The sequence below is a fragment of the Lemur catta genome, chromosome 5, assembly GCF_020740605.2.
Source record: "Lemur catta isolate mLemCat1 chromosome 5, mLemCat1.pri, whole genome shotgun sequence".
NCBI lineage: Eukaryota > Metazoa > Chordata > Mammalia > Primates > Lemuridae > Lemur > Lemur catta.
Window position 1 is genome coordinate 48,974,157 of NC_059132.1, and position 14,740 is coordinate 48,988,896.

At 35.9% G+C, this 14,740-nt stretch overlaps 1 protein-coding gene across 3 annotated transcripts in view; it reads left to right on the plus strand.

Moving 5' to 3' along the window:
- The window catches only part of CAGE1 (cancer antigen 1), a 61,557-nt gene that overhangs the window by 14,294 nt on the left and 32,523 nt on the right, over nucleotides 1-14,740 (plus strand). For 2 of the 3 annotated variants that reach the window (XM_045551726.1, XM_045551725.1), the window contains exons 5-9: nucleotides 221-1,279; nucleotides 5,635-5,763; nucleotides 7,720-7,830; nucleotides 9,579-9,659; nucleotides 9,884-9,991. In XM_045551726.1, the coding sequence (XP_045407682.1) occupies nucleotides 221-1,279; nucleotides 5,635-5,763; nucleotides 7,720-7,830; nucleotides 9,579-9,659; nucleotides 9,884-9,991 (1,488 nt within the window). Of the gene's footprint in view, nucleotides 1-220; nucleotides 1,280-5,634; nucleotides 5,764-7,719; nucleotides 7,831-9,578; nucleotides 9,660-9,883; nucleotides 9,992-11,429; nucleotides 11,786-14,740 lie in introns of those variants that run through there. The other variant, XM_045551727.1, reaches the window with a different exon arrangement.

A 14,740-nucleotide genomic window follows, 5' to 3' on the forward strand; every position in this document is an offset into this window, starting at 1 on the left:
GCTCCACTGTGCTGTTAGGTGCTGTACATACATTTTAGCGATTGATACTTAGATATTAATTTTTATTAAGTAGGTATTTTTATTGGAAGTAGGCATTATTGTTATTTTATAGCTGAGGAAACCATAAAAGGGATCTAGAATTCAAGGTCAATTCTGTCTGACTTCAAAGCTCATGATCTTTCTACTCTTTTACACCTACTTTGTCTACTATCATTTACAGAGTGCATTTTCTTCAAAAGAAATACAGAATTCTGGGGAGATTCCTGAGATGTCAGTCAGTTACCAAAATGAAGTTACAGCGGAGGGTGTGGAGAGGCCGGGCATTGTCTCAAGTTGGTCTCTAGCAGGCATCTCCTGGAGTAGTGGAACATCTCAGGAGAACTGGAGGACACCTGACATGGAGGAAAGCTTTGAAAGATTACAACCTCGCGAAGAGTATGTGGCTTTAAATGAAGTCTTATGGAAATTAAAACATACTAACAGGCAGCAGCAAGAACAAATCCAAGACCTCCAGTGTAGTAACCTGTATTTAGAGAAGAAGGTTAAAGAACTACAGTTGAAGATGACCAAACAGCAAGTATTCGTTGACATGATAAGTAAGCTAAAGGAGAATTTTGAAGAATTAATTGAAGACAAATACAAAGTAATCCTTGAGAAGCATGATATTAAAAAGACATTGCAGAATTTGCAAGAGATTTTAGCTAACACCCAAAAACATCTTCAGGAATCTAGAAATGAGAAGCAAGCCTTACACCTTGAATGTAAGAAGACAAAGGCCAATTATATGCGTTTACAGGAAAGGTACATGACTGAAATGCAACAAAAAAATAAATCTGTGAGTGAGTGCTTAGAGATGGACAAAACCTTAAGTGAGAAAGAAAAAGAGATAGAGATGCTGCACCGACTCAAAAGAAAATTGGAAAGGGCCACAGCTTCTGCTTTGGACTTGTTGAAAAGGGAAAAAGAGACCCGAGAACAAGAGTTCTTTTCTTTACAGGAGGAATTCCAGAAACGTGAAAAGGAAAACCTGGAAGAAAGAAAGAAACTGAAATCTGGACATGAGAAATTGCTCACTGAAGTTAAAAATTTGCATTTTGTATCTGAAAATGAAAGGGCTAAGAATGCAAAACTTCAGCAGCACATCAACGAAGTAGAAAATGAAAATGCAAAACTTAAGCAGCAGGTTGCAAGAAGTGAGGAGCAAAGTTGTGTCCCAAAATTTGAGAGAGCTCAGTTAAAGGAGCAATTAGCGGAAGTGATGGAGTCAGATATTGCCAAGGTATTGATGCAGATTACAAATCTACTATACAGAATTTCAAGAGTTTCTAGTAGTCTAGTGATGCATATTTAGCCATGCCACTTACACGTTTGTTTGCAGAAAGAATTATTAACAAAAAAACATACAGATATACAAAGGAAGATACATCACAGGTTTGGAGAAGTTTGGTTCATGAGTACTCAACTTAAAGCCATTCATGGCGTCTTGTGATTATTTTGGTAGAAGTGACAATTAACCTGGGAATTATGTGGGTACCCATTACCAATCATCTGAAGCATCTCCCAGAAGTGACTTTTGAGAAAAGATTTTCGAAGTGTGGTGGTCAGTCCTATTCAGTAATAACACTAAATCAGGGCTGGGGAACCTTTTTCATGTTGGAAGGCTGCATTAATTTTAGCTGTAATCAAATAAGGCTGCATTCAAGAAACTTCAATTAGATATACTTAAAAATGTGCATTATTTTGTAAAAATCTAACTATTATGTACTTAATAATTTCAAAAATGAAAACTATGTGTTAATTTTAAAGTTAACTAACCTTTTAATGATTTTGTATTGCCTGCTTTTTATTGGAAACCATTTGAATATTTGGTTGCAGCATGGAGGTCTGCAGTTTCATTTGATCCTCTCTAGATGGGTGTCAGTCATTTGTGACCTTAAGGGTATCTTGATTTGGGTTAGGTAGGAGAATATAGATTTGTATCAGTAAGTGGTTGAAAAGCAAGAAAGCATTTTTTGGGCATGTTGCTGAAAGTGTGAATATTCTGCATTTTTCCATATTTCAACTGGATCTTTCTTAGTATCAAACAAAGACTTTAAAATGTCATCTACTGACAGCTCAATCAATTCCATCTGTAGTTCTTTAGGTGCCTTGGTGGTATCAACTAGGTGAGGCCGAAATGCTAATTTGAGTCATGATTCTCAAAGTCAGTGAACCTTTCCTTGTGTTCTCCAATTAATAGGTCTATAACAGCTGCATATTCTTCAAATGATTCACATATATCATTCTGCTCATCAGTGACCTTTGCTAACTGGGGAAAATGTTCATCCAAAATTTCCTTTTGAAGAAGTGTTTTGAAAAAAGATAACCTTTATGAAAATGCTTCAATTTTTTGCCACATATCATATATAGACTTAGTTTTACCTTGAAAAGAAATATTCAAGTCATTTTAATTTAACTTGATATCACACAGAAATGCTGCATTCCTATAGAAATCTCCTCTCAATAATTCACATTGCTGATTCCGTTCTTCATAAAATTTAACTATCTGGTCTTGTAGACAAAAAATTTTGGCTACCACCTGCCCTGCAATAGCCAATGCACTTGAGAGTGATATGGCAAATCCACACTGAATACCTCATCATTCAGCTTTAGCATGTTACAAAACTGATGTTGCATTTGCACAAATATAGTTAACAATAGTTATAACTTGTTATAAAGTGTCACTTAAAATAGCAGCTTTAGCACAGAGATTTTGCTGATGCAAGATAGAATGAAAAGAAATGAGAGCATCTGGATCTGTTAACACTTCTTTTTATCTGCGCAATAAACCCTTCATGTTTTCCTGTCATGGAAGGTGCACTGTCTAGAATACACTCACTAAATTTACCAAATTCAGCCCAACTTTATGACATTTATCTTGAAGGTTGTTGAACATATCTATTCCCCATGTTCTGTTTGCAAGAGTGGCCAAAGTGAGTAACTCTTCGTAGCAAAGAAAATCTTCTGTTATGACCTGAATGAAGTATAAAACCTGTGCTGAGTCAGTAGTATCAGTTGATTTATCCAAAGTGATTGAATAATACATATTTCCTTTTGAAGTACTGCATGAAGTTGTTCTGTTAAGTTGAAGGCTAATTCATGCTGCCAATCAGTTATGGTTCTCCTTGAAAGAGGCAGTTGTTTGTAGTTTGAAACATTGTCAGAGTCTAAGCATGCTACAACTTTGACAATGCATTCTTTCACAGTTTCTTCATCACCGAATGGCTTCTCTTTTTTCCCTTGGGTATATAAAATACTCTATAAGTTGCTTCAATGGCATTATTTCCAGGTCTTATTGCTGCTTGAAAGAATCATCTTTGCTTGTGCTTTTGATCTTTAATTTCTGCAATACAACTTTTCGTGCCTCTCTCTCTAATTTAAAATATTTGTGGTCCTTATGAATGTTATAATGCTGATGAGCATTGAATTTATTTAATGTTGATATTGCAGTACCACAAAGCAAGCAAATCTGTCTTTAGCAGAAACAAGATAATATTGTAATTTCCAATTCTCATTAAAACATCTGTTTTTTTCGTTCGGCATTCTCTTGGTCTTCTTTGACATGATGAGCTGTTAAGCAGACAGAATTTAAAAATAGTGTAGAGCTATGCAACTATTCACAAATTACACTTCAAACAGAAACACAGTGTACCGTTGTCAAAAGCTGATAACAGACTGGTGTACTCGACCCCCATAAATTCTTGCCAACCAGCCTCATATGGTAGTGGCTCTAGTCAGGTGGGGGAAGTTAGAACTAAATCATGAGTGTAGCAGCCGTCAATTTAGTGGCTTACTAATGTTCTGATTGTGCCGGTCAATCTAGGAGGATTATTTTGTTGAAACTTATTTTATTCTTTGGTATTTTAAATACATTCATTTTAAAAATAAAATAAAAATATAAAAAACAAAAATATATTAATAAAAATAAAAGAATTTGTTTTATAAAATTTGGATTTGGTCAAAAGGCTGCACTTAAGGACCTAGAAGGCCACAGGTTCCCCACCCCTGAACTAAATAATACGATTGCATATTTAGTTTACAAGGCAAACAAACCTATATTATATCATATATTATTTAAATTATAAAGCATTTAAAAACAGCATCAGAACCTCATATTGATATGTTTGAAGAGGGTGCAATCTTTTATTATCTGCAGTTGAAAAAGCTTTTTTAGTAGCCAGGAACCTGGAAAAACACATTCTGGAAGTGATAATTTTCAGAACCTGGAGCACACCTATTCTATTTCAGTTTTGTAGGCCTGTGTTAAAGTATGCATAGTAAAATCCTATTAACTTTGACTGCTTAGAAAGAAGGCTAATCTGAACTAGAAAAATGTATAAATTTATTTTTTGTATTTGTTATAATAACTTGAACTGATGTTACCTTGAAGATGTCCTTAGTGGACCCTCTTATGAATTTGTAATCATTATAAGTATTGTTTGCAGTAAAAAAATTCTATTATTTTTAAAGCTTCTTAGGAAAATATTGTTCTCCTAAATTTAAACAATTCTAAGATCTCTCTAAACTCTAAGAAATAAGAATGATCTAAGCCAGTGATTCGCAAGCATGAACATGCATCAAAATCCCCTGAAGGGCTTATTAAAACACAGATTGCTGGGTCCTATCCCAGAGTTTCTGATTCAGTAGGTCTGGGGTGGGGCCTGAGAATGCACATTTCTAGCAAGATCCCAGGTGGTGTTGTTGCTGCTGATCCAAGGACCACACTTTGAGAACCACTGACCTAAGCAAAGATGACCTTAAGTTTAGCTCCTAACCAAATTGTGACAAATTTTAAATTGGTAAGCTCTGAATTGAAGTAGCTTAACTGTACAGAAGTTTAGTATGGTATACAATTTTCTTCTTGAGCTTTCTTTTTAAAAAGTAAAGTTTTTTGTTTTATTTTGACTAATCAATTTCTCTAACACCCCCAAATTCATACTTACTGTGATTATAGATTTGTGTTTCACTAACTGTTGGTCAGTTTTCTCAAAGTACGGCCTAAGAGCATCTGTGAGGTCAAAAGTATTTTCATAGTATTATTAAGACATTATTGACTTTTACACTGTCATTATTTTCTTTTTTTCTTTTTCGCCCTCCTTCTTTCACAAGAGTACAGTGGAGTTTTCCAGAAGCTATGTGACATGATTATGTAAATTGCTCTCATGGCTGATGGAATGTGTGAAGCAAATATGAAAATCCAGCTATCTTCAATTAAGCCAGCATTAAAAATACTTGCAAAAATATTTTCATTAATTTTTTGTTTTAGAAATTGTGGCATTGTTTAAAAAATTGTTCTTTAAATTTATACATAATGGATGTATTATTATTTAAATGAATTAGAAAAAAGATATTTTAAAATATTCTCCATTTTAATTTCTAATATAATAAATATTAATATCTATAACCCACATAAACAAAAGGTTTGGGGTATCTTTAATAATTTTTTAAGAGTATAAAGGGGTCCTGAGATGAAAAAGTTTGAGAATTACCACCTAAGGTTTTTAAGAGTGGTATTTTTTTTATTCAGCATTTTACTTAAAGGGTATTCTGGGTTCCTCATCTTTATTATGACAAATCTAAATTGTGTACATGTAGGATACAAAGATGATAAATTCTAACCTGTTCCTGAATTGCCCACCTTGTGAAGAAGAGGGCCTGAATTCCCCAGATATGAAGAGAACTTCTCAGCTGGCCTCCAAAATGCACAGTCTTCTGCCTCTGATGGTAGGACTTTTCACATGCCAAGTAATAAAAAAAAATCAGATTTTTTAGTAGGGGAGGAAAAAATATTGGGATTGGACTAAGAAAAGTAATGCAATAAAGGTGACAGAATTAAGTTGCAGAAGAAAAAAATGGAAGACAAAATACAGACCCCTAAACCAATGTATCAGCCCTTCTTTTCTCCTACTTTATCCTTCTTGAACATCTAATTCCCACAAGTATAAGATAAAATGTAATAAGGTAAACAATAAAGGCATCAAGTGAACCCCTTCATTTAGTGCTTCTCACATTTCAGGAATGCTTTCTTAGAGCAATAGTCTTGTCCCACAAGTATAAGATAAAATGTAATAAGGTAAACAATAAAGGCATCAAGTGAACCCCTTCATTTAGTGCTTCTCACATTTCAGGAATGCTTTCTTAGAGCAATAGTCTTGTACTTGTGATTATTGTTTGTTCACATTAATGAGCTCTTAGCCCAATCTAAGATAGAGCTTGAGGTGGGGGCGGAGGGAGGGGAGTACGGAGCTGTGTATATTAGTAGAATGAAAAGTACAGTTCTCGTCAGTTCAAATCCTAGCTTCATCACTTCCTGGCTGTGTGACTTGGTCAAGTAACCTAACCTTTTTCCGCCTTAGTTTCCTAGTCTTTAAGATGGGGAAATGCTTCTGCTGTCCTGGGAGCTTATAAGCACATTTAATAAAGAGAACATATTAAAGGACATACACTTGATAGGTTCTCAAACTAGCTCTTTCTTCCTCTTCCTCCTATTTTTGTACATTTTTTTTTTTATCTTAAGTGCACTTATCTGAGCCATGATTAGAGGGCATGGGTTTCCAATGTTCTTGATCCAGCACAAATGCTGTTTCTGTTTTATCTTAACTAAAATTTGTTGAACACTAGCATTTATTGAATGCTAGAAACTGGGTTAAGCATTTTATGCAGAGATCACAAAATGGTAGCCCACAGACTATGTCCACCTACTATTTTGTTTTTTAATACTTGAATCTGAATGTGGCACAGATTCTTCTTTGCTACAAACTTTCCACCCCACCTTGCCCCATCAAGCATTTCCTTGTTCACCATATTTGCTTGGATTTCTTCTGACTCCCTGGTGGCTACTGTTCTTTCACAGTCTTACTTGCTGCCTACTGCTTTTCTACCACATCTTTCAATGATAGATTTTGTCATCAGCCTTCTTAGTAGATCTCATCCCACCCCAAACAAATATTACCTGTTTGCCTATTCTGTGTAAGTAACCCTCCCACTAGAACATAAGGCTTTAAGTTCTGAGACTTGGTATGTAAGTAGGCATGTTAGGGTTTGCCTGGGTTAAACTTGTAACAGACACTCAGCAAGTATTCACTGACTTCCTCACTTTATCCTTGGAGGCATTTAAGTTTACTATGCTGATTTTCATCAAACTGAGAATTAGAATAGTTGAGTTTCTTGTCCAAGTTCTCACATATGGTTAAGTCACACAACTTAGATATAAACCCATGCACTTTTGACCCCTAAGTTATATTGGGAGAAGTACTTTTATTCAGGATAACTTTGAAATATCTAGAGTTTCAGTATTGTTGAGGATGTCTGATTGTTCTGGTGTTAGGTATAGCAATTTGTTTAAAATTAGGATTTGTAAACTGACTAAGCTGAACGGGGGATGTATATATGAATATGTAAGCATGCATAGTTATTATAGATGAGTATTAACTTCCCAGCAACTATATTAGTCTGTCTCAATAACAACTTTTGTACAGATGTGATTTAATGGTCTTTGATACTAACCCTTTATTAGATGTCTTCTGATGAGTAATTGAAGAATGAACTTCAATATGCAATTACCTCCTTTGGTTTGGTCACTTATTTTGGAAGGGAGATTTGTTTCATTTATGTTTTTGCTTCTTCCTTTTAGCTTTACTAAAAACCTTTTAATATAGTTTCTCAAACCATTACCCTTAGGACATCACCAATCCTGATGCTGAACATTTAAAAGAGGGTGAGAACGTTAGTGATATAATGCTGCAAAAATTGAAGAGCTTTCATCTTAAAAAGAAAATTTTAGATAAAGAGGTACTATATTTATGTTTCGTCTAAAAATTGTATTATTTTTGGTGAGAAAAATAAAAGATAGTGAAGTGTTAACTCCTCAAGTTTAGGTTCTTTTAAGAATTATTTTTGGGGACCACATTAGTTTTACTATGCCCCTCATCAAGGAAATATAATGTTCAACATTTGACTTGTTTTACAACTTAAGTCTGTATTAGAAAATCTCATTCATCTACAAAAAAATTGGTATGATTATTTTTTTAATTTTGCATGACACTACTGATTCCTGAAGAATAGTTTACTTTGGCATTCTTACAAACTTCATCACTTGAGACAATGAAAACACTGAAAACAGTTTTATTTCTCAGATGGGAGAAGGGTAAGGCAAAGATTCCTGGAGTTTCTTCAATTACTCTTTTCTTGGGTTGGTGGTATAGAGATTGAAGGGTAAAATTACAACCTGGGGTCTTGGATTATAACAAATTCAGTTCTGTACCACTTCTCTGAATGGACATGTTGGAGGTGTTCTGGGGAATCTTTCTGCCTCTTAGCTAACCTGAAGAAGAAAGGACCAAGGCATAAACACAGCCACGCAGAGAAACTACTGGCCTCCACTTCTGTAAACAGCCATCAAAAATAAGCCCAAATGAGGATCTTATTATACAAAAATACAATTTCAGATATTTATGTTCTTTTGGTTAATTTTGGTTTAGTTACTGAAATATTGACAGATGATATGATGTCAGCAATTTGATTCAGTGAAGGGGGATGGAGGAGGGAGGGCAGTGGTTGGGGATATAAATGCTATTGGCTATTAGGTGTTAGTTATCAAAGCTGAATGATAGTTCCATGGGGTTTCATTAATGTTTTTTGTCTGTTTTAAATATTGGAAAATTTGCATAATAAAGAATAGAACATTTTGTGCAGCACACTTTACCTCACTAATAACTTAAAGAAGTTTCAATATTGAATATTAAGATTATTATTGTATGAAGGAACAAATGAACAAACAAGAAATGATTATAAATTGCCTCCAGACAAAATTGGCTATTTTTTTCTTTTAAAGAAGAACTTTAATAGCCTGACTGTAATAACAATTTTATGTTAGGATAAGTTTCATGGAGACACCTAGACCACTCCCAGGTTTGATGATTAGCTGAAGGGACTGAGTAGTCCTCACAGCTGTGATCTGTGACAGCAAAAGGATGCAAAGCAAAGTCAGCCAGGGGAAAGGCACCTGGGGCATAGTCCAGAGGAAATGAGACTCAAGCTTCCAAGAATCTTTGAGGAGTCACTCAGGATGCATTCATCCCTCCAGCAGTGAGTGTGAAGTGTTATCTACCAGTGAGGCTTGCTAGAGACCCAATGCCCAGGGTTTTTATTAGGAGCTGTTCACATAGTCATCCTCTGCCTAGCACATACTGAAGTTCCAGACCCCCTATAAGGAAAGCAGATGCCTAGCTTTAACCAGGTGCTTCGGACAAGCAGGTTAGGCACAACGAGCCATTCATATCAGGGAATGATGGAAACCCTCCTGCAATCCAAGTCTCCAGATGCCAGTCAAGGAGCAGCTTTGCTAGTAGGCCTTTCTTAGCCCAGCTAGTCTTAGGCCTGCTGTGTGAACTCTTTTCCTCACAAGAGCTGTAAAAACAGTTTATCTTTTGGATACCAGAGATTGAACTGCGTGTGGTTTGATGATTTTATTATAAATGTTATAGAATGTAGTTTTATTTCCTCTCCTTCTCTGAAATATAAAATGCTTTTTTTCCTAGATACTGAAACATAAGGACAGAATCATAACCTTTAGAGAGTTAATTGCTAATGAAAAAGCATTTCAGGATCATGTCATTGAGGTAAGTTGAACATTTACTACATACTTTAACGTAGAAAAATACAATTCCAGATATTTATGTTCTTTGGGTAAATTTGTTGAAGTCCTTATGGCTCTAAGTTTTATACTTCTATAATTGCAGGCACCAATAATCTCTTTGATTTTTAAACTATTAAAGTATTTATTGTCAAGTGTTCCAAAAAGTGTAAAAGTATTGAAAGCGAGCACAAATATATTTAATCTCAGGTCACAGACTTTGATTCAGATGAAGCCAAGAACGTCAGAAATGTACCTATCTTATTGGGAGTCAAACTGGACAAGTACCACAACCTTAATGAGGAGCTTGCTTTCTTGGTAGGAAAGACCTTTTATTGCCTTGCTGTCATCTTCATACACAACATCATTTTATTAACAAGTTTACGAAGTTATCAACCTTCAAAAAATTTGCTTATTAAAATAGTCACACATTGGCATGATGGGAGTATTATCCACCCACAGAAGTCAAAATAGAAGTTTACATTTTTGGGTTTTGAAATTTTAAATATTGTTCCACCTTGTTTCTATTGAGACTAATCAGATTTATTTCTTTCAAAATGCAGCAATAAAAAATATGTGCTATTTTTCATAGTGCCTGAAGCACATTTATGTTGTTGCATATGCTACCATAATAGCTTTGTACAACAAACATGATTAAGGGGTGTTTTGGGAAACAGCATTCATAGTTTATTTTATTTTATTTTATTTTATTTTATTTTATTTTATTTTATTTTATTTTATTTTATTTTTTGAGACAGAGTCTCGCTCTGTTGCCTTGGCTAGAGTGCTGTGGCATCAGCCTAGCTCACAGCAACCTCAAACTCCTGGGCTGAAGCAATCCTACTGCCTCAGCCTCATGAGTAGCTGGGACTACAGGCATGCGCCACCATGCCTGGCTAATTTTTTCTATATTTTTAGTTGTCCAGCTAATTTCTTTGTATTTTTAGTAGAGACGGGGTCTCGCTCTTGCTTAGGCTGGTCTCAAACTGCTGAGCTCAAACAATCCGCCCACCTCGGCCTCCCAGAGTGCTAGGATTACAGGTGTGAGCCACTGCACCTGGCCCATAGTTTACTTTAGATGGCATGTAAACATAAAGGTGGATAAAACAGGAAAAATGTATTAGAAGAAAATGAAAATATGGTCTTGCTACCTAGATAGTTATAGAGCAATTTAACAATTCACTAAAATGAAAAATAACTAATGAAAAGTAACTGATTTTTTGGTAGCAGTTAGAGAAGTCTACCATCATAGTTCTAAATTATTAAAAAGCAGCATTCTATACTAAATTCATTATGTACCCATTCGTCTTTAAGAGAAAAGAAAAAAATCCAATGATGTGAAGGTTCAAATGTTTTTATTTTCTAATTTATTAATTTTTTCCCATTCAATAAGTAATTATTGACTTTCCACAAAAGGTTGAACAATGCTAGTAACTATGGAGATAGAAAGCTAAATAAAACATAAGCCCTGCTACTAAGGAATCTGGGAAAGAAGATAAAATACGTTAATAACCCTTTACAAGGGGAAAGTTTTTAGAAAAGAGATACAGTGACTGGGATCTAACAGAGTAGATAGTTGTCAGAGGACTGGAGTTCAGAGGAGGGAGAGGTGACTTCTAAGTGGGAGAATCCTAGAAGGCAGCTTTGTGAAGGAGACGGTAGTTGGTCCTGGAAGAACAGTAAAACTTGGGCATAGGGAGATTAGAGGAGAGCACTCAGTACATTCTGTCATTCATTAATAGCATCTGTGCTTCAGGCCCTGGTGATACAGAGATGCCAAGAGTGAACCTTCATCTTCCCAGCAATGGGAGCTGGAATGGGAACAAGGTCACAAATGACAGAGTGTCGGACACACCATGTCACCTTTAAAACATGCTGCAGGCTTTGCTGCACAAAACCAATCTCACAGAAACCAAATAACTGATGAGGGAGAGTTCTTCATTGAGTAATGTAAGCTATTAAAAGCAGAAGAAAAGATACACCTGGAAAATTATATTTTGTATCCATGATTAAAATAAGGAATGTAAGCAGTTATCATAATGGCTACTGAAACCTTCAGGTTCAAGACTGATAAGGAGCTTTTAATGAATGAGTCAGACTAACAAAGACCTGAATCTGCTGGTCAATGCCAAACCTGCTAAAGGTGAGGCAGGCAGACCTGTGCCCCCTGATGTGGTGCAAAGAAAGCCCACGACACCATCTACAACACAATGCATTCTTGCCAAGAGCACAGAAGCCAAAAGCTTGCTAGACCTCTCTGTCGGTGAACAGGAACTGCAGTGGGCAAAGAAGCATATTAGATGGCACCGTGATGACAAATCCAGAATGTGGGGAATACTAATAAATAAATAATTGACATGAGAAAAGAGGGAGACGGGAATAACTGTTATAGACTAAAAGAGACTAGAGACTTAAAGGGCAAACGACCCAAAGGCAGTGTGTGAAACCCAACAAAACATCTATGAAAATATATTTGTGAGATAATAGTGGAAAATTGAACTCAGTCTGCCTATTACATAATATTAAGAAATATTGTTAATTTGAATAGATGTGATAGTGGTATCATTGTGTTTTTAAAACCCTTTATCAGTGATACATATTGAAAAGTATTTATGAATAAATTAATATGATGACAAGGTTTGCTTTAAAATACTCCAGGAAAACAAAAAGGTGGCAGAGTAGGGTTGGAGAGAGATAAAACAATAATGGAAAGATGTTGATAATTGTTGAAGTTAAGTGATGTATACATGAAGGTTCATTATATTATTCAATCTACTTCTGTATGTGTGAAATTTTCCAAAATAAAAAGGGGATTTTTTTGTTCTTTTTTTTTTGAAATGCAGAGCGTGGTCCAGAAGGCTCACTCTTCATTCTCTAAGGAGCTCTGGGCCTGGAGGACTTGGTCTGCTGGAATTCAATGTGATGGCTCACCCCTGTCCCAGGGCATTGTTGTGTGCTTCTCTTGGGGTTCTTCTGACCCCTGTCATTGGTTCTTCTTCATGTAGCGATCCTGTGTCTGCTACATTAACCTCCTGCCCTCCTCATCCTGAGACAGGGTCCTTGACTGAAGCTTTGCCTTCTGACTGGCTCTAGCACCCTGGATATTTAACTGTCAAGTGCAAAATGTCTCCTAGTCCTAGAAGACCTTGATAAGGTCTACCAAATTGAGGAATTTGGTCAGAGAGAACAAGGCAAGAGTCCAGTTAACAGTATGGATGTTCACGGTTCAAGTTGGGCTTACAGTAAGTTCCTCCCAGGTCCCAACTTCGGTACAGTAACAATCTTTTTATAAAAATAAGATATTCTCTAACCAGTATTACATATTAGTTAAAATTTCAAAACCAAATGCTATCCTAGAATGTGCTGCCTCAGTAAGGCAATTCATATGTTACATAAAACATTTACCTGATTTATTGTTTTGGTAGCCTTTAAAATTAGAAGTGTGTTTAAAAAAAAAGAAAATACTTAGAAAGTAGCAAATTCTTTTCATTTTCATATTCATCTTCCATAGTCACAAGAATAGGAAAAGAACAGATGTTAGGCAAAGTAGGAAATTACTGCTCTAGCAAAAATTTTCTAAGTAAACCAAAGAAAACCATCAAGACCTGGTATCTCATAGTCCACCTGAACTATGAAAAATACCTATCAGTTCCTTGATTTGCCACAGTGTTACCTTGATTATACTTTACAGTGTGGGGGCCTCTTTGCAGCTGACTGACCTCTTGAGGAAGAGTGTAGGGTCACTAGAACTTGGATCACACAGGTGGAAGGACTGTCTGGCCAGGCAGACTCTTAGTTCCTCAGTTTCCACAGGAAGATGTCAACCTTACCACCTGTTTTCTCATCCTCTCAAGCATCCTGGGAATTTTATACTAGTCCTTCTGATACTCTGACCCTATTCCTTACCTTCCTGGTTCTGTTTTCTCTGAGTCCTATTCTAAAGCAAGTACAAGAAACAATATTTGTATGACAGACCCTCATCAGAATGTATCATATCAATCTATTTGCTGACCAACTAAGAGTGGTCAAAAGATTATTTAAGAGCTCTTGTATTTCTGAAGGATTATCTGTGCAGTTCTTTTTTTCCTCTAGTAGTAATCCTCAATAAAAAAATACACTTTACATCTTGATCAAATATGCACATGCACACACACAGCTGCAACATTGGGTTTTTAAATTCTATTTTGTTCTATTCCATTTTATCTTTTATATTAGTCATAAATTCATTTCATTACTTAATAGAGATACAACTTGAGTCATGTTTATTATCTGAAAGCTGCTTCTTGGAACATACTATCTTGGCCCTCACAGAATTGCTTTTACTGAGTTGTGCTTTTGTGTTATGCCCTTAACAATCTTAGGAAACATTTTATTTGCTCCAGAGAGATTGTTTTTTCACTTAGTGCCACTTGGATGAGAACTTCCTTTGAGGCCTCAGGCCTACTAGGATAAGCTTCTCTTTAGAAACAGGTATCTTTTCATCACATGAATAATGACAACCATGTAGCTGACCAGACTTTTATTTTGTTTTAGCTACCAGGAAGTTTATTACCAAAAATACATGGCATTGTAGTATAGGTCTTGTCTTCAGGTCTGCATGTTGTTCTTTACCTGCTCTGTACATTCTTGTTTAATTTTTTTGTTTCATTTTGTTTTTTGGGACAGCGTCTTGAATGCCCTGGCTTTGCCATCCAGGCAGGCCACTTACACTTCAAGTCATGGAGCCTCAGTGATCCTCTTACAGGTGTGTGGTAGCGGGACAATGGCACCCCAAAGATGTCCACACCCTAGTTTCCAGGACATGGCAGAAGGGACTTTATATCCCTTAATAAAGTAAGGAATATAGGCAGCTGTGACAAAAGAAACTTTGCAGATGTGATTAAATCAAGGACCTTGAGATATGGAGGTAGATTATAGTGAATTATCAGGGTGAGTCCAGTCTAACCACACAAGTCCTTAAAAGCAGGAAGAACCATGTCAGAGGAAGATTTTACTACTGAGGAATATTCAGAGCTACAACATTTGCTGACTTTGAAGATGAAGGAAGAGGACCTATGCTAAGGAATG